This window comes from Condylura cristata, unplaced genomic scaffold (assembly GCF_000260355.1).
Source record: "Condylura cristata isolate star-nosed mole 26May11 unplaced genomic scaffold, ConCri1.0 scaffold00001, whole genome shotgun sequence".
Lineage (NCBI taxonomy): Eukaryota > Metazoa > Chordata > Mammalia > Eulipotyphla > Talpidae > Condylura > Condylura cristata.
In genome coordinates, this window is record NW_004567102.1 from 65,616,766 (window position 1) to 65,640,944 (window position 24,179).

Here is a 24,179-nt window from a genome sequence, read left to right on the forward strand (position 1 = left end):
TCCTCCGGGGCAGGCAGGCGGGGATCGAACTCATGCGGAAGTGGCTTAAGCTTCTCAGTGCTGTGCTTTAACCCGCTGCGCCACCAGGGAGGGCCCCATATGCACTTTTTTAATCAATAAATACAAGAAATATATTTTTTCTTCTTAATGTGTTTTTTGATAGCATTTATTTCCTCTCACTTTTTGTAAGAATGTAGTATGTAATACATATGAGGTAAAATAGGTTTTATTAATTCTTTTTGTTATTAGTAAGTCTTCTTTGGATTTTCTACTATAGAGGGTTCATCACCCATAACCCCGTATTGTTCAAAGATCAATTATGTGTTTATGTATTTATATAGTTCAACTATATTTAAAGATCAACAAAACTGAAATATCCTTATACATGCCATTAAAGTTTATTAACAAAATAAAGTGGTCCCCTCTTTTAATATTTATCTTACTTAACTCAATTAGATGAATGTACAGTAAAATATATGCATACATACATCTGTCTGAGTACAGAGACAAATGTACATATGTATGCATTGAGAACATTCATGTTAAAAATAGGGATAGATGGGAACATCAAAAAAAAAGTCTATTAAATATATTGCTATATTGCCCTTTGTTGATAATGAAAGCCATCACTAAGAAGGAAGTATTGATCTGTACAGCCCAGAGAAATTGGTTATGAACTTAAAATACAGAAAAAAAATTTTAAATAAAATTTTAACGGTATTACCTAACCCAAATTAGCTAACACTGTTAACATGGAATCTAACACACCAAATCTTTCTTCCTTGAACTTAGCCAAAAATCTATAAATAATTTTATTTAAAAATGAATTAGCAACACATCTTTATGAAATGACACATTTGTGAAATATACTTTACTATGCTACACAAGATGAATGAGGTAAAGTTTTTACTTTCAAGGATCCTTAACCATCCATAAAATGGAAACTACAGCAGCGTACATCACAACATAAAACACTACACTTTATAACTTCTACTTTTTTTTTTCTTTGCTCTTTCACCTGTGAAGCATGTGACTGTTCCCATCTGGGTAATAACTGTGACCCTAAGACCGGACAATGCATTTGCCCTCCCAATACCATTGGAGAACAGTGTTCTAAATGTGCACCGAACACCTGGGGTCACAGCATTATCACAGGCTGTAAGGTGAGTGAGTCTCTTTATTTCATCTAAGAATATGTTTTAAAGACTTTATTTTAGCAAAGCTCAATAGTAGGGCAATTCGAAATCCAATATTATATTACAATACAATATATGTTATTGCTATAGAGTGATTGCAAATATTGATCACTATCCTGTATCTTATTTGTGGGAAAGATGGTAACATAGTGCATATTTATGCAGCTTTATCCATGGTGACTACCAAAAAAGGAAAAGAAATAAAACTTCTATAAGAAAACTATTTATATTTAGAAAATAGTTCTAACCTTATACCTAGACATAATATGATGTATCTTAAAGGTGTGAGAAATTAGGAATTGATTAATCAAATTTGCAAAAGTCAGTGGGAATTGCCCTCAAATTATACAAGATTTTTGTTTTCAAGAAGTAGTTAAGAAGATTCAAGAGTCATATTAATAACCTTAAACTGGGATAATCCTCATTTTTTTCCAGTAGGTAAACCATAGAAAATGGTGACAGGAACACACTATCAAGTTTAGAGAAACTTATTCAGCAGCAGAATAAAAATTAAAAAGCCCCCTGGTTTGACTTTAGTGTGGCTTGTGCTTTTGTTTTGCTTTCTAGGTGGCTCCAGAGACTTCTCCCATTAAGTTTTCAGAACTGGGCTTATTCACACAGGTCTCTGAGCGAGGAGGGGAGAGGAGTACCAAAAGGAAGGCTCCCCAGCTAGTCTCTGCCAGCCAGCCCCGTGCTGTAGCACTGCTGCTCCCACTTGCCCACCTGTTGGTCTTTGTAGCCCTCCCATGTCCCAGGTTTCTTCTGTAGCTGCCGAGCCATCGCTGTCAAACCAGCCACCAGTCAGCCCCGGATCCAACCGCAGACCCTTCTCTCTTTACCTCCTAGGCTCTATGCTTTGTTTTTTCAGGTGGAGGTGGGGAGCAGGCAGAAAAGTTTCAGCCTCGGAGCTACACCAATTGTCAGCCATCTCTCTACTTCTGGGCTTTATGTGACAAGCTGTCTCTCTTTACCTCCTGGGCTTTACATGCTGGTTGTGTGGGTAGGGGTAGGGAGCGGGCAGAAGAGTAGCAAGCCTCCTATCTGAGGCAATTCCAAACTGCTTGGGGGCTCCTGTATCTGAGCTCCCCAATCACTGAATCTCCCTCAATTATGCTTGATCTAGTGAGTCCAGCATAACCTCAGTCAGGCTGATGCTAGTAAGATGGATGTCTATGGTCCATTTTGACACTTATCTGTCTTGTGTGAGCCTGGAAGTAACGAGTTTAGTTTCCTCACTCTGCTGCCATCTTGCCAGAACTCTCTGAACAACTTTGTATTACTCTGAACCTCTGCTAGGAGTCTAAATAGTTAGATATTTTATCATTTTTTAAAAAGATTTGTTTATTTATGCATCTGGCCTAAGGTACAGGCCAGAGGTGCAGGGGCAGTGAGAGGCTTCACCAGAGACAGAGTGGGGAGCAGAACAGGCAGATCGATGATTTACACTGCTGAGGGGAACAGTAGGTAGGTCAGGAAAGGTCTGCCGCGCCATGTGGATCACCTTTCAGGGTGGGGATCAAACTCGCACTGAATCAGCTGGGGCCAGTTTGCAGTGCTGCGTGCTAACCCCTCGCACCACCAGGGAGGGCCTATGTATTTTATCATTATGAATCATACAAAAACTTCATAGAGGCCTCAAAAGTATTTGTGAGCATACAAGTAGCATTTTACTACTTAAACTATTTGAATGACTGTCATCTAAATAAGAAGTGATCTGAGATTTATAGCTCTTTGCTTCTGTCATAATTTCTTTGTGCTGAGGTGTGAACACACACATCATTTGACGCATTATTAAAATAGAATGGAAAGCCTTCTGTCTTTCACTAGCAGGGGAATAATACATAAATCCTCTCTTGCTAAACAAACATTATATCCAGTTATAATTTATGTTTGATGTTGCCTATAGTGTTATTGAAACATATGGTTAATGGCCTCATTTTCCACTATAGCTTATTAAAGAAACTTCCTAAATTGCAAATGCCCTAATGTCTATCTGTACTGTCAACTAATCCTTAAGAATTATTGTTTTGGCTTTATGCAATAAAAATTAAATAGAAGACATTTCATGTTATAGTTAAAGATAAATATATGTAATAAGGCTTTTAAAAATGCATTGCATGATTATAAGCTACGTAACTTTTCTTAACTTTCTATATCTGATTGTGACCCATTTTGCTTAAGAGAGTTAATAGGAGGCTTGTAGTGTATAAAGCAATCATCTTTATCCTAAATTCTTATTTGACACCTGATACTCCAATAGAGTTACTTGAAGTGGTGGACATAAGACAATTCTATGCCTTGTAAATTCTATACCATTTTTGTAATATAATAAGTAATCACATTTTGCATATTTGTGTTAAAGTTAGTTTTAGTAGCATTCCTTACTGCAACTACAGTTCTTTTCACTGGATAAGGGCAAAGACATAGAAAAATATTTAATCGTGGAGACATCTAAGACAAGACTTGGTGATTATTTTAAAATCAGAATCTGAGAAGGTATTTCACAAAATATTTGGTATTTACATGTCACATATTCTTATAAAGAATAGTGCCATAAGTAAACTATTATTGACAGGAGCAGAAGCAGACATATCATCAATAGTGGTGGAAATAAGAATTAAACTGAACAGTAGGAAAGTGTGAGAAACAGAAAGTAAAACGCAGCCAGACTTGAATCTGTGAATTTGGCAAGTTTGCTTTGCATGAGTCTGCCAAAGAGCTATACATCTGAGAAGGATAATATATATGCACACACACACACAAAAGGCATCAGGGCACAAAGTATAAGCAATATACAGTGGCAAACCCTGACACAGAGAGATGTGACACCCTCTTGGGTATCGTAACAGGACCTACTTAGGAGACAACAATGATACTATTATTTAAGGAGGGAAAGCAGAATATAAAAAAAATAATAATGAGCTGTTTACAGGTGGTTTATTTACTATACTAGGACAGATATGGGATCTACATGGTTCCAGCAAGACTGACATGCAGAATTTTTTAAAGGGAACTGGCTACCATATAGTCTGCTGGTGATTTAAAAAAAAAAAAAAAAGAGGTTGGTAGAATTTGTGGTCAAGTCTGGATGACAGGAGCTGCTCACCATTGTTGGAGGTGGTAGCCATGCCAGGCTCCTTGGAAGCAGTTTGCCGAGGTCAGAACTGCCGTGCTTTACACAGTGCTTGGTTCCTCTGCTGTCCACCTCCTTCATCTTTGAAGAGTAGCTGCCTTTTACACCGGCTACAGCTTTCTTTTATCCCCAGTCAAAGCCTATGTGACTAACACTGCACTACAGGAGAGCAGGACCTGGGATCACGTTAGCTACTGAGCTCACAGGCTTAAATGATAAAATAACAACAATGATGATGGTAACGAAGAACCAGAGCCAAGAACACAAGTGTCTTCCCACCACTATGACCCTGATGGGTCCCTTTAAGGCTTTTTGTTGCCCAAACCTAGTATCTTGCTACCTACCTAACATTTGGCAACAGAGAAATGTCAACAAGTGTCCAGCCACTTTATCACACAGTGGAACAGGGAGAGTGTCTCCAGACCTTAGAGACAGCAGATTGATCAGGGGCACAGCTGGACTCTGGGAATGATTTATTCCAAGATCTTTAATAGCATTTTAGAAATCCAATTTAGGAATCCTAATTCTAAGGAGATAAGAGTTGTATAAATCAAGAACAGAATATCTTAAAAGAATGTAAGCCCAGGTTCTTCCCTTAGGGGCAGCCGGTTAAAGCACAGCACTAAGAAGCTTATGCCACTTCCGCATCAGTTCGATCCCCACCTGCCCCGGAGGTGACCACATGGTGCAGCAGACCTCTCCCGACCCTACCCGATGTTCCCCTCAGCAGTGTACTTCATCGATCTGCCTGTTCTGCTTCCCACTCTGTCTCTGGTGAATCCTCTCACCCTCCGCATCTCTGTATCCCTGTACCCCAGTTCTGTATGAATAAATAAATAAATCTTTAAAATAAACCATGTGAGTCCAAATGACATGTGGATAAGCAGAAATTTAACATGGATGAAGTGACATAAAAAAAAAAAGAATCAAAAGAAGTTAAAATGCATAGTATAATTAAAGTAAGCATTGTTGGCACATGCTGTCATTGTATAAAATAAGAACTGTAAAATGGAGAACAAATTAGAGCCAAATGAGAAAATGGCTGCAGAAGATGCTGGAATATTACATGTTTGGCAGACAGACAAAAGTGATATGCTTTAAGAATTATAGGTGGTCTTGAAGAAGAAATTACATAGATTAGAACAGAAGTAAAAATAAAAAATCTGAAGAAATAGCAGTGAATCAAAAAACAATCTTGTTCTTAAATCGAAAGAATCCAACATGTTCCAGAAAATTGAGAAAAAAACTCAAACTTTTAAAAATTCTAGCAGAGGGCCCTCCATGGTGGTGCAGCAGGTTGGAGTTCTGCGCTGTGAAGCTAAGCCAACCCATGACCACTACAATGCCAGGTCAATTCCCACCACTGAGGTGACCCACATGGTGCCCACGGACGTCTCCTGTCTCGCCCGCTGCTCCTTTCAATAGCGTACCTTGTTGATCTTTTCCCACTCTGTTTTTGGTGAATCCTCTCTCTGCTCCTGCCTCTCTGATCTGTACCCCAGTTCTATATTCTGTATGCTGTATTCTGTATAAATAAATCTTTAAAAAATAAATAAAACTTCTAGCAGAATTTTGAATTACATAAATGAAAAGAAAATCCTATCTAAGTTTAGGAAAAGATGTTGCCAACAAGGCACATCAAATCAAATTTGCCTACAAACTATATTCTGTAAACCAACATCTCAGACATTTCTTTTGCTCTAAATTCTCCCTGGCTTCCCCACATCTGGTTTGGTGCTCATTCTATGTTCTCATGGCATTTTCCACATCTTCTGTTATGTAATTCCTATACTATGGTGTCTTCATTACATATTTACCTATCTACCCCAACTAATCTATAAAGTATGTCATTGTACAAGCTCTACAACTTAAATGGCAATAAACATGATAAGGTAAAATGGCTTTGCTTAAAGTTCAATCTTTGAAACAGTTTTGAAAAAAAAAAAAACAGTACCAAACTCCTTCTTTTCCCTCCAACCAAAAACCAGAGAGAACACATTTTCTTTCTAGTTCAATAGCATTGTGTTGCAGGACACATATATCTTACTAAATGCAGGAAGCAATTTTAATGTTATGTTCACTGATGTTTCCCAGGCGACTCAACTAGAACAATATAAAGCATATAATAGACACATGATTAATATGTGTTTAATGGGAGCATAAAAACATTCGAATTAAAATTTGAAGATGTTTCCCATGAAATGGTGTTAATAGTTGCTATTTTTATCTTATCCATAGGCATGTAATTGCAGCTTAGTGGGATCCTTGGATTTCCACTGCAATATAAACACAGGCCAATGCAACTGTCATCCGAAGTTTTCGGGTACAAAATGTACAGAGTGCAGTCGAGGTTATTGGAACTACCCTCACTGCAGCCCCTGTGATTGCTTCCTGCCGGGGACTGATGACTCGACCTGTGATCCAGAGACAAAACAGTGTTTCTGCAGTGATCAGACAGGGCAGTGCTCTTGTAAGGTACGTACGTGCTACCGCATCCTAGAAAAAGGTTCAGACACTTCTCTTTCCATTGCTCAGTTTTAATTCATTCAGTGTTCATTAGTGCTGGTTCATTAAGCTAAATAAATAGATAAACAGAAACTCACTGATAACAGTTTTTGTTGTTGTTGTTGAGGTATGTTCATTAACATACAGATAAGCACTACTTTTTGATAGTTATTTTCAACCACAACCCAGCTTTTTCCTAGTTGGCAGAGATGATGTATTTTCAATGGGAAAGTTAAAGTTTATACTTACATATTTGCAAGAATATTTAGGGAGAGAACAAAAAGAGGTCTTCTAAGCATCCTCAGAGAAAATCACAGCTAAATAATAAGCTTTGGAAAAATACACTTCTCTGAAAACTAATCTGCAGCCACTAGACTAAAAAATATAGTTACCACTGTGGAAATTCAGTGAAATTTCATCACATACAAGGACTGACATTGCAAAGTGACTAAGTGCAATTTTCAGCTTTCATTAATATTGTTTAACGATGTAGAAAAAGAGCCAATTAAAAAGGATAAGAGGGATTTTCACTCTTAAATATTTGTAAAAATTCAGTCTCAGAAGAAATGCAGTTATGTCTGTGTCAGAGACATCTTTTCAAGAAAAAGTCTGTGCAAAGAAGGACAGTGGAGGCAGGAAGAGAAAATCATGTGAGTGGTTGTTACTGGAGTCTTAAGGCTTTAGGAAAATGACAGTTTAGCCACTAAGTGCCCCAGTCAAAGCACAAAGCAAAGTGCTACAATATTGCATATTGTAATTATGATCAGACACTATAATTAATACATTTGTGTATGCATTTCATATCCCTAATATGTATATGTACATGTTCACAGGCTGCTTATTTTTGACAACTTTGTCTAACACCACTGCCTAGGAACCAATGGTTGTTTTTCTTTCAAAATCCTCACAGTTCTTTCATATTGCTCACAGCAAGACTGTAAGAAACACATAGTTTACACTTTAAAAAATAGTCAAAAAAATAGTCAATATCCGCAGTCATGTACACTTTTATATATAAAGCATTTTTAGACCATTGAAATCCTAATGATGAACTTAGTTACATAAGCCATTTGACATGTGAAACTAATATCAGTTATTTTCTTTTTTGTTGAATCTTCTCGAATATGTGCTTTCCTATTACTCATCCTCAAGCTCATTTCTCTCATCACATCCCTGAACGATTCTGAGGTGCTCTCATCTTTCTTCAGGTAAATGTGGAAGGTGTCCACTGTGACAGGTGCCGGCCAGGGAAATTTGGACTAGATGCCCAGAATCCGCTTGGCTGCAGCAGCTGTTATTGCTTCGGCGTGACTAGTCAGTGCTCTGAAGCACAAGGACTGTTCCGTACGTGGGTGAGTGCAGAACTGCTGAGCCATGTAATGGTGTAATGTTAGTTCCTGCTGGCGTCTTTTAGCCATGCACTGAGGGGTAGGAGGAAACAGCGAAACATTTAAGTAACCTTTTCCCCTGGGCACATTTAGAGATGTTAAGGGGACCATGTGTCATTAGACAATTGGAGTAAATGCCTTTTAATTCTTTCTTAAGAATAGTTCATTTATGGTTGACAAAAAAATAGATGCTAAGTGCAGAAGAAACATCGTAAGGGAAGTCATTCCGCGGCAGTGAAGAAGCCCCATCCTGAACATAGAACTTAACATGGCAATGAAATCCACAGCTTGTGTATTTATTCCGACCAACCTAAGGAAATCATCTATTTTTTGAGTGGAAACATGTTCACTTTTACTTTTACCTCTTTCTGGTTTAAATTCTACCTTTCCTTGGTGTACAGGACTCCAGTTTTTATAGATGTACTTTTCACAATGCAAACAAGCCAAAATAATTCTCTTACTTCTCAGTCTTCTGCATTTAAGTTCCTTTTCTTGTGAGAATGTTTCTCCAGAGTGGGCATGAGGCTGAAGACAGACCTGTAGTCCACGGCATAACAGCTTTTAAAAGTTGTGTCCAGACATCTTTCCCACGGCACCTGGCACGTTGTGGTCCCTTGCAGGTGACTCTGGAGTCTGAGCAGACCATTCTGCCCCTAGTGGATGAGGCGCTGCAGCACACCACGACCAAAGGCATTGCTTTTCAATATCCAGAGATCATTGCAGACATGAATCTGGTGAGGCAAGATCTCCATTTGGAACCTTTTTATTGGAAACTTCCAGAACAATTTGAAGGAAAGAAGGTAAAGATAAGAAGTGTGACACCACACAAGGACAAAATAAAATATATTTTGTATTTTGGAATCACACCATTTGGGTTTTATCTAACTCATCACTTCTCACTTTATTTTGTCAGTTGATGGCCTATGGTGGCAAACTCAAGTACACCATCTATTTTGAGGCTCGGGAAGAGACTGGTTTCTCTACCTATAATCCTCAAGTTATCATTCGAGGTGGGACTCCTACTCACGCTAGAATTATCATCAGGCATATGGCTGCTCCTCTAATTGGCCAATTGACAAGGCATGAAATTGACATGACAGAGGTAAGGTAATTAGCTGTTTGGTGCAGGGATGCCAGTGGTTTTGCGTTCTGTTGCATCAACATAGTTTCTTTTCTTGTTAACAGAAAGAATGGAAATACTATGGTGATGATCCACGCGTCAGTCGAACTGTGACCCGTGAGGACTTCCTGGATGTGCTTTATGATATCCATTATATTCTTATCAAAGCTACTTATGGAAATTTCATGCGACAAAGCAGGTAAACTATAGTGATGATGAATAAGATATCAGACAAGAAATATTTAAAAGTGATTGGTTTGGGAGTGTGATAATAGAAGACAGGTCAAGGGCACCATCCAGGTCACACAGTGGAATCTCTTGCCATTACCCCCCAAGAGGAAAATAAGATGAGAAACAAATTTAAGTAGGAAAATATAGAATTCACCTTAGAAAGGGTAAAAAAGTTAGATGCCAATTAAAAATTTGGGGTGAAGATGTCCTATACAGCAGATAATCGCTGTGCTACAATGATGTAAGCTACTGAGAAATGACATCCTTGCACACTCCAGGCAGAGCCAGATTGGTCCAGTATCTTCCAACCATGAACATTCTCATCTATACATCCCAGTGGACCCTAAAATGTTGTCATTTTCCCTAAACATCATGATGTGAAAAGATTGGGAACCATATTAAAAAGGACAGTAAAAATGAGCATGGTATTATGGAAGCCAAAAAAAAAGTGTTTAGTGTTTTCATGTGGCACTTAGGATGACAATCTTAATTGTAGTCATAATTAGTATCAGAATTTGGAGGAAATAATTGACTCAATAAAGCTAATATTATGAATATAGGCTATCATTTTCCATGACCATAATTGTAAATAAAAGAAAATAAGACAGTGGCAAAGATCCAGATGATTTTTAGAGAAGTAAGCCTGTTAACAGAAATCAATAGCAATTAATGTTTTGAAGTTATAGACTATTGAATAAAAAAAATGGAGATGATAGACTTAAACATCACGAGTACATATGGTCATGTTCTTTGAACAGAAATGACAACATAGCTAATGAGATAAAATGAGGAATTGCACAGAATGTAATTAAGTTTTATACCATGGAGGCAGAAGCTGAGTTTTGCACAGTCTCAATTTCTCTGGTATGTCAGTTTCACTGGTAAGTTTTGTAGGGATATGGAATCAATAGGTATTTGAAAACAGTCTCATACAATAATTTAGTAGATTAATCCAGGAAAACAAAATAAATAAATTTTAACTCCTCTCCCATTTGTAAACTAATGAACATAAAATACCATATTTCAAGTATTTGCATTGTACTCAGAAAAGCCTGCTTCTGTATTGTTTTAGAAGATTGAAAATGCTGTTTGGATTGTACTAAAAGCAGGCATTTTTGGTAAAAAACTACTACTAAATCCAGGACTAAAATTCACTTTCAAATATATATTCCTTTGATTTCTTTAACACATGTCTCACTTCCAACAGGATATCAGTTTATGTGAAATAATAAGGTAGCATGTATAAAAATATATTTTCAGCTCTATTGCTAATTATTTTAGAGTATCAAATGTAAATCAGGTAGTAGAGGCAAGAGCAGGTTTGTAGAAGACAGGAAGTAACTTTGTGGATGTGCAAATATGCTATTTTGCAATTTATTCTGTGCTCTAGTGAAAGAGCGTGGTAGCATGAGAACATTTTGTTAGTGGAACTGATGGAAACGATGCTGTCATGCATTTTTCATTATACTTTCATTGCTTCTCTCACACTGATTCCATTTTCCTATATTGTGAGGGTTTTTTCACCCATAAATCTCCTCCTCTTATCACCTTATTTCGCATACTCCACTAAACAATATTTTTGACTTAAGTGATCGGTTTTTTCAAACTCTAGGTAAACACTTTTTAAGTTCAATAAGATTAGAGTTATAGTTAGCAAGAATAAGAACAGATAAAGCAATAGATCAGTTCTTGAATTCCTAAAACAGTAGAATTGTGACAAAGTTCAAAATACATACTTGAATGTTGCCCCTAGGAAATTAAAACAAGGTCTTGCATCTTTCTTCAGTGACAAATCAAATGTCTGAATTAGAGTTTCAGTTATGCATGTCTTTGGATATACAGACTTAGTACATTTTGTCAATCCTGAAATTTTCTCTTGGCTTATGTCTCTTACATTTATTTGAAGAACATAACAACTCTGTATTTCAGTATTCATTTAAATAGAAGCTTGATTTTGGCAGAAGTCTTGATTCAGGAAAGGAAGTTGATCTCTAATCCTCTGAGAAAAATAGGTGTATTATGGAAATACCTGCTGATGACACCATTCAAGTTTCACTTGGATTTTGAATATTCACTAGCCTTTTGTGTTCATGCCTGTGTGAGTAACTCTTCAGGTTATAAAATGCCATGTGATGCCAGTGGACATAAATTACTAACAAGCACCAAGTTACCTTATTACTCCCACAGATAATCCAGGGAACATAAAGTCTTTCCTGTAGAAGGAGAGTGATTTGTGTATAACTCACAATGGCTATATGTTCTATGAGGAGAGGAGAGTGAATGTGAATTTTAACTAAACAGATGCATCCTAAAGACTGACTGATCGTCAGCACAGATTGCAATGTTAGTGAAGCCAGAATATGCATTCATAATTCAGTGTCAATAAAACCTACCTATGCTTGTTATAAAGTTTATGATTCAAGCTCCCCAGGCTATTGGAGATGCCTTTTATTGAAGCAAAACTATCCATTGGCCAATTTAAAAGTTTATTTGCAGAACATTTCATGTTGCCTGTTAGTCAGTAATGAAGTACTCTAAGTTTATCGATATATATATATATATATTTACAATATTTTATTATAATATTTATATAATATATATAAATATTTGCACTGTAAATAATTTCTCAACAATGAGGGTTTTTTCATAAATTGGCAGGTAAGGCTGAGTGATTTGGAGAATTTGAAAAACAAAGACTACAATAATAATAATTGATCATGCTCAACCATTTACTAGATGGTTTTCTAAAGTTATTGAAAGGACTTTCAGACACTCAAGAGGAAGACATTAGGGCAATTGTAGATTAAAAGCAATTTCAAGAGTGACTACAGGGTATATTCTAACGGGGAATGACCTTGGGTTGTCTGTTTGAAAGAATATAAATGTCTAATTAATTGGTCATGTTCACCTGAAGCCACTCACATTTTTAAATTTTGGGGAAAGTTTTTATAATACTTCTCAACAGGACATCAGACATCTCATTACAAAACTCCTGATGATTTATGTGAATATTTTGCTAATGTACTATCTCAACCTTTGAGGAAGTAAATATGCAATATTAAGTTGTACAACATGAGTCCTGGAATTTAGGCAGTTTTAAAACACTAACAAATTTGAGGTTATTGACAAAACACAGAGAAGAATCCTTTTGTTTGAATGGGCACTTGCCCAATGAGCATAACTTGCTGGAATAATAATACAAACTTATGCTCATTGTTGCCAGGATTTCTGAAATCTCCATGGAAGTAGCTGAACAAGGACACGGAACAGCAGAGTCTCTTCCAGCTCACTTGATAGAAAAATGTGATTGTCCCCTGGGTTATTCTGGCTTGTCCTGCGAGGTAAGGTGGCTCCTTCTAATGTACTGAAGTTCAGCTCACTTAACCAGTCAGCAGAAATCCCTGCAGAACTATCTTTGTTACAATTCATTTTATGTTCATGCATATTCCTTTTGTTTAAGATTTATTTATTTATATGTACAAGAACTGCAGTATAGGCCAGAGGTGCAGGGGGGTGAGAGAATTCACCAGAGACAGAGTGGGGAGCAGAACAAGTGGAGATCGAAATGTAATGATGAAGGGAACAGTAGGTAGGACAGGAGGGTGCCATGCTATGTGGGTCAGCTCCCTGGCTGGGGATCGAACAGCTGCACTGACTGCAAATAGCTTTATAGTGCTGTGCTTTAACCCATTACATTGCCAAGGAGGGCCTGTTCATGCATATTTTTAGACTATTTTGTTTGGTCTTCTGTCGACCGTGTGGGGCATAGTAAGATAACAATGATGATGTTACCTTGAAGTAGAAATCATAACTGCAGGGACATATTTGATGAAAAATGAAGATGGGTGAAAATATGAAGCAGTCAGGAAATAGTGTTTTCACAGGGAACATTTTTTGTTTTGGATTTATTTTCTTTGTACTATTCTAAATAATTAGGGATATTTAAGCTGTTGTGTGATTATGAGATAAGATTATATTGAATTCCGTTAGGTTGTTTTTATGTACGACATGACATCTCATTAGGCACCAAACAGCAGGCAATTGCCTTCATAGTCTTCTCAGATGACCTCTGTTCCCATAGTGACTCTGTTATCCAGTCAACACTTATGTTTTATTATGTATTATCTTAGACACTATAGCTTTGAAAGTCCTTTGAAGATATTCAAAGTGGGCACATGTTCTTAGGTCTTCCTCTTCTGAATCTTAATGTATAGTGTCCAAATATTAAATATTGCTAGGAAAAGGATAATATAAGGAAAAGTGGAATGGATGAAAAACTGTCCTGGGTCTGAATCTCTACTTCACCATGCGATGGACTGAGACAGGTCACTAAGTTTCTCTCACTTTCAGTCCATCAACCCCCAAGATTCTATGTTGCTGCCCCCATACTTGCTCTCTCCTGCAGACCTTAGGTCCTCCTCGCAGTGAAACAGCTGAGAGCTGCCCTAAAAAGGCCCTTCAAGATCTGATCCAGCCTGATAGCATGAATTCTTTCTTATCAATCATTTTGTTTGGTGTCTATAGGGTGTCAGTAAGGTATTTTAATATTTCTGCCACAGTCAATTATTAAATGAAGACTAATGAGTTATAAGCCCACAGTACTTATCATAGTGCCTAGTGGTAGTCAGTTTTAGTTGATGGGGTTGATAGTGTTATCAATGGAATAAGCAGTGATACATCAGTAGATTGATTTCTTTATAGTTTAGAAGTCATTTGTTAATAGGATTTAAGAAGTTTCATTAAATATGGTACATGGGCCCTCCCTGGTGGCGCAGCGGGTTAAAGCACTGCACTGAGAAACTAAAGCCACTTCCGCATGAGTTCGATCCCGCCTGCCCCGGAGGTCACCACATGGTGCGGCAGACCTCTCCTGACCCGCCCGCTGCTCCCCTCAGCAGTGTACTTCATCGATCTGCCTGTTCTGCTTCCAGCTCTGTCTCTGGTGAATCCTCTCACCCTCCGCATCTCTGGCCTGTACCCCAGTTCTGTATGAATAAATAAATAAATCTTTAAAAAAAAAATATGGTACATTAGGGCACTTCCTGATGGTGCAGCAGGTTAAAGCACAGCACAAAGAAGCTTAAGCCACGTCCGCATGAGTTCGATCCCCGCCTGCCCCGGAGGAGATCCACATGGCGAGGCAGACCTCTCCTGACCCGCCCCCTGCTCCCCTGCCTGTTCTGTACCCCACTCTGTCTCTGGTGAATCCTCTCACCCTCTGCATCTCTGGCCTGTACCCCGGTTCTGTACGAATCAATAAATAAATCTTAAAAAAAAATATGGTACATGAGGTCTGTGACGGCACAAATCAAAACTAAAGGACAGTTTAAAAATAATAAGTATAAATCTCATGAGAGGTGGTATGATAGAATGAAAGAAAAAGGAGGTTGATTTAGGTAAATCCTACCTAGCTCAAACATTTGGATAGACATTTGCTCTATTTATTTTCAGACCTCAGTTGTTGTTGTTGTTGTTGTTTTTATCTATACAATAATCATGAATATTAATTTAAGTAAAAATATTTGTGATCACAGCAGGAGTATAAATGACTAGGCAAGAAAATAATAATAATAATGAACAACTTTATACCAGAGACATTTTCTAGGGGTGGAGTGGGGAATGGGATCAGAACTGGTGGGGGGAGGGAAATACACTGGACTGTGATGGTGGCACACGGGTGAATTGGTGGTGGGAAGCCCATGGGTATTACAACTGACATGGAAAAATGTAAAAATAAACTATTATATTATTTTTAAAATGTTGTAGAGTCAGCAATGATAGTAATACAAAATTATAAATGTAAGTCAATGAACTGTACACTTTAATATGGTTATAGTAGTAAATTTTATGTTGTATGAAAAAATGTGACCAAAAAAAATACTTGTGAAAGTCCCACAATAAATTGAAGTGTCTTTCTATTTAGTTACCATCTTATGGATTCCATAATATTCAAAAACAATTTCATAAGATCAATTATATGTTTATTGGTAAATATTCTTGAAATTCCTATGGCATTTCTTATGACTGTGTTAAAAGGTAATATTAGATAGTTAAATAGATATACAGATATACAGATAGAGAGACAGACATATAATACACATATATTCAGGACCCACCCAAATACAGATATGCATGCACTGTGGAGATGTGGATAGGAGACAATGAATGTAAAACATATAAATATGCTCTCTTTGCAGTGAGCATGGAAGACTTAAAATAGGTGACAGAAAAATACTTGAGATCTTTCTAGATAAGAGATGAAATTTTAGGGCTCTCCCTGGTGGTGCAATGAATTAAAATACCACATTATGAAGCTCTCCTAAGCCACTGCAGCAGGTGTTTGATCCCCTGCCAGGGATCTGACCCACATAGTGTGGCAGACCTCTCCTGAGCTGCCCACTGCTCCCCTCAGCAGTATACGTCATCAGTCTGCCTGTTCTGCTCCCCATTCTGTCTCTAGTGAATCCTCTCACCCACCACACCTCTGGCCTGTACCCCAGTTCTGTAAGCAAAATAAATAAATTTTTTAAAAAAGAGATGAAATTTTATTTATCAGTATTTTGTCAGTGTTACTGATTGGTCAGTCCCTTAATTCCTATCAGTTCTAGCTATTATGTAGTTATCCAGTCTATAAAATTACATGTTGAGTTTTGAAGTCCTAAAATTTTCTAATCCTGCAATATTATCTTGCTATAGAAGTTACCCAGTAATTCATCAAGATTGACCTTTAGAGATCTTAAAAAGGAAGTTGCTACAACTATGTTTTTGGCATTAAAAAAAAAAAAAAAGCTGTTCACTTTTGAACAAAAATGTCAGTAGAGTAGCAAATTATTTTAATGCAGTCTACTTTCCATTCTAGATTTTAAATAATAAAAACTCTTCTTGTGATCAGTAGACTTTTAAAATCATATATTCTAACATATCTTCCAATTAAGCTTAGTAATTTCCATCATTATATGAAAATATAAATTAGTACAAGTAATTCAAATGATAAATTAAAAAATCAAGAAAAAAATAGGTACACAAACTATCATTTGCATTGGTGCTTTCACCTATGTTCTGTGAATTTCACTTAAGTTCCTATTTACAGACAGTAATTACAGTAATATTTTAGTGGTGAGATTATAGGGATAAAGGCCTATCTTTCATAATAAGCTACCTGAGGTGTTCTCCACAACCCATTACCTCTAATCCATTATATATCTTATTTATAATTCATCTTGATTCTAAAGTATAATTACACAGGCATAAAATCTCATCATCAAAGCAAGAGCTAAAGACAGTTTTGAAATACATCACATTCCAGTAACATACGCTTTGAGTCATGAACACACAAAACAATTATTTTACAATATTTCCACCAAATATATGATATTTAAATATTTTACATAAATATTTGTTTGCAAATAAACAAATTTGTCATCAATGAAAATATAGCCAGTATGAACATGCTTACCTTTTGCCTATTACCCAAAGTATATCACAGCCTGTTCCCTGAAAATGTTACTTTTAGAAATGTCTACTTATTACAGTTTGTGATTTGAACTGGAGACTAGATTACTGTTAGGAGTCACACATTTTGTGACCACATCAGCTGTTATGGGAACATTGCATTTTCCATACGTAAGCTGCTCTTTACCACCTTTTCATTGAAAAGCGGTTCCCTAAACTGACCTAAACTCAGGTACACTCTTATGTAGAAATTGAAAAAAATTATAAATGTTACATATTCAGGTCTTTGCAATAAAATCATGGAAATTAGAAATTCCCAGATGGCATCTAGGTTATATTTCATCATTTTACCCTTTCTCTCCATATTTATAAGTTCTTTTTGTTTACAGTTGACTGACTTGTGACTTCCAGTCACCACTCAGAAGCTATAACTTCTGCCTGTTAAAAATAATTTTAAGAGGCCCTCCCTGGTGGTGCAGCAGGTTGGAGTTCTGCACTGCAAAGCTAAGCTCAGCAGTGGTAGCTTCAGTGTGAGTTTGATCCCCTCCCGGGAGGTGATCCACATGGAGCGACAGACCTCTCCTGATCGCCCGCTTCTTCCCTCAGCAGTGTACCTTGTCGATCTGCCTATTCTGTTCCCAACTTTGTTTCTGGTGAATCCTCTCACTACCCCTGCACCTCTGGCTGTCACCCATTTCTGTATGCATAAATAAACCTTTAAAAAAAAAATAGTGGTGAAAAGTAGTAGTGGTGACTTAAAAAATAAATAAATAAATAAATAAATAAATAGAGCCCTCCCTGGTGGCGCAGTGGGTTAAAGCACAGCACTATAAAGCTATCACAGCCATTACTGCGAGAATTTGTTCCCTGGCCAGGGATGTGAGCCACATGGTGTAGTCACACCTGCTGCTTCCCTCAAAAACGAACTTCAATAGATCTGCCTGGTCTGCTCCCCACTCTGTCTCTGGTGAATCCTCTTACTGCCCCCCCCACACCTCTGGCCTGTACCCCAGTTCTGTATGCATAAATAAATCTATAAAACAAAATAAATAAATGATCTTAATACCCCAAATAATCTATAGCTGTTGCAAGCTCACAAAACTCAAAAGACAAAATAATAAAAAAATTGGCTTTCTCTACCCTCACATGTATATACCACTCAGTACACGCATCACCTCTTTTGATGCACATGGAACAATTTGTTTTCATGTACATAAAGTATTGAGGGACATGATAGGGGTAAGTGGCATACATTATAATTTTGTTTCACGGTAGCCATTCTTTTTAGCCAATTTTCAATGGTTGTATATATTTTTATTTTATTATAATAATTTATTTTTACATCATTTTGTGCCTTTTTACATCTCAGTTGTAATCCCTGTGGGCTTTCCATCACTAGTTCACCCGTGTCCATCACCATAGTCCCGAGCACTATCCACACCCCCACCCCCAATTTTTGATCTCATCCTTTCCCTACTCCACCCCTGTAAAATATTTCTAGTATGTAGTTTTTCATTATTATGTTATTTTTCCCCGGTCCTTTATGCTCCTGCTATGAGTGAAACCATATGGTATTTTTCCTTTTTCTTTCTGACTTATTTCACTAAGCATGATCCCTTTTAGCTCCACCCATGTTGCTAATAACTGTATATATTTAATGATCTGTCATAGAGGCACCCATGTTGATTTATTGTATATCAAACACTGAGTTTAGGAGCCCCTTCAGCCCTCATAGCAAACCTATTTTAAAATCCCTGAAACATACTGTTTCTTGTGTGCTTACCCTATTTGGTACTTGCAACAGCGTCACTGAGTATGCATTATCATCCTCATATTATACATGAATAAATGCAAGCACAAGCAAGTTAAGAAATCTGCCCACTACTAGAAAAGCTCTTAAGTTGTGCAATTTTTACATAAATACTAAACGGATACACCAGAAACTTGCAGTTTTTGGATAAACGAAGATGAAATCCATTTAAGGAAAAACCAGTCTTATCCTCCAGTCACAATGCCAAAGAATTGGAATACCCCCACACTGTGAAAATACTTAAACACACCCAAATCATGTCTTTTTTTATGCTTGAATGAATTCCTCAATTGTAACTTCCAGAGCTTATTTAGTAGTAAAGGCAAAATGAACCTCTATTTTAAGTAATGTTAATAAACTTATTGAAATATATGATTAGGTCCAGGATAGAACAAATGAGACTCAAAATATTTTTAATACAGTCACTAGTCTTCTTTATCAGCTTACTCAAAGCCAAGACATTAGGAAATCTCATTAGAAATTCTTATAGGCTGTGAAAAAAAGAGACCCTTAATTAAGTACATAATTGAGTTATTTTTGTATTATCTAAATCAACCAAGAGACTGTTGACTATTGATAATATTCTCTTTCTTAGGAACTACTTTACATATTCTACTCTGGATAACCTAGTCCAGGACCAAAGGATGCAAAGTCAATAAGAAGTTCTTAATATTGTTTTATATAATAAATTTATATAAACACACATACACTTTGCTTATTCTGTTTTTACTTTTCTTTCATCAATGGGAACAAGATACTTTGTAAAACATTTTGTGTAAGCTAGGTCCTTAAAGATTACCTTTGTAATCTTCAATGGGTTCTGAAAAACTGACCCCTACTTTTTTTTTAAGATTTATTTATTTATGCAGACAGAACTGGGGTACAGGCCAGAGGTGCAGGGGTGGTGAGAGTTTCACCAGACAGAGCTGGGAGTAGAACGGGCGACTGACGAAGTACACTGCTGAAGGGAGCAGCGGGCGGGTCAGCAGAGGTCTGTGAGCCATGTGGGTCACCTCTGGGGCAGGGATTTAACTCATGCTGAAGTGGCTTTAGCTTCTTAGTGCTGTGCTTTAATCTGCTGCACAACCAGGGAGGGACCTGACCCCTACTTCTTAACTCATAAATCAAACAATGTCTGATAAATGCAGCAATTTTGCTACCATGAGGAATGAGCCCAGAACACAAGACTATTCTCAGTCCCTCTCCCAGAGCTGTGGGCTTCCAGAAAGCTAGAGATCTTTTGATACATTCACATAATAAACCCCGATGAAGATGGGAGTGATTGTGCATATGTCAGCGTTGCTAGCAGTTTTCTGTTTGTGCTCAGATTTTTATTGCAAAATGAAAAAAATAAAATAAGATCAGAGAAAAATAAATTTTATTGGTGGCCTAATATCCCAAGGCATATACAGCTTTTATTATTTTGAAATGTTATAGTCTTTAAATTATATTCATATAAATAATGCAACTGTGACAATTTTTTGTTTATTTCATTTTTTGCTGAGTCTCATTGGACATTTGCTAGTTATTCATCAAGCATAATAGCAGCAGATTTTAACTTGTCACCGATGTTAAAATTCTCTCTTTAATTCAAACAACAATTTTATTTTTTACAAAAAGAAGACTGTTTGAAGTTTAATCAGGCTGAAATTTACCATATGCAAATGGCAGATTGCCTTTTCTGAAGATTGATTCCATGGATGCAGTGGGTGCTCTCCAGGACCTGGAGGGAATAGACAGTAGGAATCAAAGTGGCAACTTAAAATTGCCAGTTGTAAGTGATGTTGCCTTTAATGCTGATGAGGGAAAAGTGTCCTTTTAGCCATTGCAGAAACTAAATGTTGCCAGGGTGATATTTCTACAGTGATTGTCCTAATTGGCTTCATTTTCTTGCAGACATGCATGCCGGGATTTTATCGACTGCGCTCCGAGCCTGGTAGCCGTGGCCCTGGACCAACCCTGGGCACCTGTGTTCCATGTCAGTGTAATGGACACAGCAACCTGTGTGATCCAGAAACCTCTAGATGCCAGGTATTCACCTGAGCCTTTCTAGAACAAGGTCCATGTGCTCATTTTTCTTTATATGTGTTTAACTACCACATGCAGAGTTTAGCTAAACGAAGCTAACTTCACTATGAGACAAAGGGGGGGGGGGGAGAGTGTGTGTGTGAGAGAGAGACAGAGATAAAGATAAAACCTGTGTGGGGATGAAGACATTTCCCACGTTATACTTAGTAAAACTAATTGATGGCTAGAAAAAAAAAAATAACTGCTCCAAACAAGAAAAAAGAATATTAACAGCATCTCAGGAGACAATTTTATTTTTAACAGTCACATAAGTTTATTTTTTCTGACTCTAAACACAACTAAGATTATATAAGAAATTTGGAAATTATAGAAGAGTGTTAAGAAAAAGGTAAGTCATCCAAAGTTTAACATAAGAAAAACATTAAACATTTCAGATATTTCCTATTAATTTTGTGCATGTGTTTATACGTAATCATTATATAATACTATCGGTGCCATTTTATCTTCTGATTTTAAATATACTTGAGCATATTATGTCACTAGATATTCTTTAAAATCTGTACAACCCTTTCTTGACTGTCTATTAATCTCATCACTTCCCTCAGAATCCAGCTGCTTTGAGTTTGTTGTTTATATTGTGATATTTCTGCAAAAACCCTGCCTTTCTCTCCCACTACTACGTTGGAACACCTGGACTTTGCAGCCAAGGCATGCAGCTGTCCCAACTCTCCACTTAGTCACAGACTCTATTCCCCACACAGCTCTTGGTCACTTCCTGAGCCTGCTTCCACTTCCCTTATTTATTTATATTTTTAAGATTTTATTTATGCATTCAAAACTGGGGTACAGGCCAGAGGTGCAGGGCCAGTGAGAAGATTCACCAGAGACAGAGTGGGGAGCAGAACAGGCAGATCGATGAAGTACACTGCTGAGGAGAGCTGCGGGAGGGGCAGAAGGGGCCTGCTTTGCTATTTGGGTCAGCTCTCTGGCTGGGATCTAACTCGTGTTGGTGCTGAAATGGCTGGGCCAGCTTTGAAGTGGTATGCTTTAACCCGTTGTGCCATCAGGGAGGGCCCCTCTCTCTTCCTTTAATGTTCTCTTTATTTTGCTCCCCTGAACATGCTGCTCCTCATGATGGTCCCTCAAGTACCCATTCATTGTCTGCACCAACACTCTTCCCCTGTGTGAAGGTGGACTAGGTGTCCTCATTTTTCACTGTCATTTTTATACTATTTTTCCTTTCCTACATGACATCACCCAACTCTGAATTCCTTGCTCCTATCTATATCTGCACTACACCTGCTTGTACTCCCAGATGACCCAACATATTCCTGGAAGATTTTCCCTATCATTTCCCATTCTTTCCAGCACTACTTCTGTTGTGATTCTTAATGATCTTTGAGGTGCATAAAATTATTTTTTTCTATACCTTTAACTCTCAGTTTCATTTCATTGTCCCATTTAAAACTAGAAATTGCCAATAACTACAATGTTGCTATAGTCTCAAATGACTTCTCTTCTTTGTCCACCATCTCTCTTCTCTCCAGTTCAATTCTTGTTAATAATTCTACAGCTTTTAGTATCACCACTAATGGCCATGTTTTCTATTGTTCCTATATCTCTCATGGCTGTGACCTTACTTTCTTAACCAGCATAGTATTCACAACCTTTCATGAGCCTCACTGCTTTGCCATATACATTTCCAGCCAGTTTCAGTACCTGTTAAATCCAATTTCTCCACACTGTGCCTTTTAAAGTAAATGGGGCTATAGAAGGATGGATAATTATGTTATCTAGTCTGCTCTGAATTTATGATCACTCACTTTGAGTAGATCGTATATTTCTTTGCAAGCATTCAATCTTCTGTAGTTTATTTTCCCCACCATGTTCCAGAATGATGATTTCATACCTTTCCTTACCTATTCAATACCCCACTCCCAACGTTTTCCCACCCTTATTCTTAGCTGATAGTTTTATTTCTAATTCTTTAAGTTAGAAGCAATCAGAAAAAAATGAAAATAAAAAACTAAGAGAAGCTCCCAGTACCACCTAATTCTATCTTTTAGAGAGCTTCCTAGATGAAGTATGAAATAAGTCCAAATTTTCATCAAACTTGCACAGCTTGAATAAATTGTTGTGCTCTGAATTTTTGTATTCCTTCAAGGAGCTTGCATCTTTTGAATTCCGATAACTTTATCTTTGAAACAGCTTCATGAACCTACATAAAACAGCTATTACTATTTCCATGCAGTGGTGGTGTAACCAAGATATACTGATCACTTTGCTACTTGCAGTGTGGATTTCAGTTTAGTGACACATTATTACACTGTGCTGTGACCTCTGCTTCCTGCTATGGCTGTTAGCACGAGTCTGGGGTCAGACTGCCTTGTTTCACATCTTGACTTGTCTCTCGTGGCTTGTGAGAGTCTAGTCAATTTACCTAACCTGTTGGGTCCTAGTGTCCTAATTTGTAATATGAAAATAATAAATAATATGAAAATAATTTGAGCTACCATAGCTCAAATTAATGTAATACTGAGTACAATTGTGCAATATTGTAAGCTCCATGAAAGTGATAGCAATGATGATGGCGGTGAAGATTATAATTCCCAAGATAATCTACCATTCCTAGCATTGGAACTAGTTGCAAAAATTATATAAAAACACTTTTATGACTAGTATTAGACTGCATTTTCTAACTTTTTTCCTATTTCATAATACCTTACTTACAATGATGTAGAGGAGAAACAACTACAGAAAGCTTTAAGGTTAACTAACCCAACTGTCAAATAAAGCCCATATTCCTTTGCAATTATCCTCTTCATGATTCTGGATGATTCAAGAGAACTGTTGTTTCATTCTAAACATTAATAAATCCTACACAGAGGCTCTTATTATTACCAATATTTCAGTGAGTATTCCTGGTTAAGTAGAATTTTCTTCAGAATGGAAGTATGAAATCCGTATAATATTGAACCCCAAGTCAGGAGAGGGAAGAGGTTAAGTGAACTAACATTAATCAATACACTCACAAACATACTGTGAGGGAAAGAAGGAGAGAGAGACAAAGACAGAAAATAATTTTAGGGTTTCTCTAAGGAATACCTCAATATCTGCATATCTGTATTATCTATATGCATTATATATTATCTATTCTTTATCTACACACATGTTCTCATTTAATCAGCACTACATCCTGATGGCCAGTATTATTTCCCTGTGTTTTACATGGAAATATAAAGTAATGCTGACTGAGCAAACTTTCAAGAAGAAAGTTTGTGAAAATATTTTCACTCTATAAAAATGTTTTTAAATA

General features: G+C 37.1%; 1 protein-coding gene across 2 annotated transcripts in view; it reads left to right on the forward strand.

Annotated features, from left to right (window-relative positions):
• LAMA2 (laminin, alpha 2) overlaps positions 1 to 24,179 on the forward strand; it is a 489,259-nt gene that overhangs the window by 319,511 nt on the left and 145,569 nt on the right. For both annotated transcript variants that reach the window (XM_004673842.1, XM_004673843.1), the window contains exons 22-29: positions 1,027 to 1,163; positions 6,568 to 6,804; positions 8,043 to 8,186; positions 8,843 to 9,022; positions 9,136 to 9,324; positions 9,408 to 9,541; positions 12,797 to 12,914; positions 20,732 to 20,866. In XM_004673842.1, the coding sequence (XP_004673899.1) occupies positions 1,027 to 1,163; positions 6,568 to 6,804; positions 8,043 to 8,186; positions 8,843 to 9,022; positions 9,136 to 9,324; positions 9,408 to 9,541; positions 12,797 to 12,914; positions 20,732 to 20,866 (1,274 nt within the window). The remainder of the gene's footprint in view (positions 1 to 1,026; positions 1,164 to 6,567; positions 6,805 to 8,042; positions 8,187 to 8,842; positions 9,023 to 9,135; positions 9,325 to 9,407; positions 9,542 to 12,796; positions 12,915 to 20,731; positions 20,867 to 24,179) is intronic.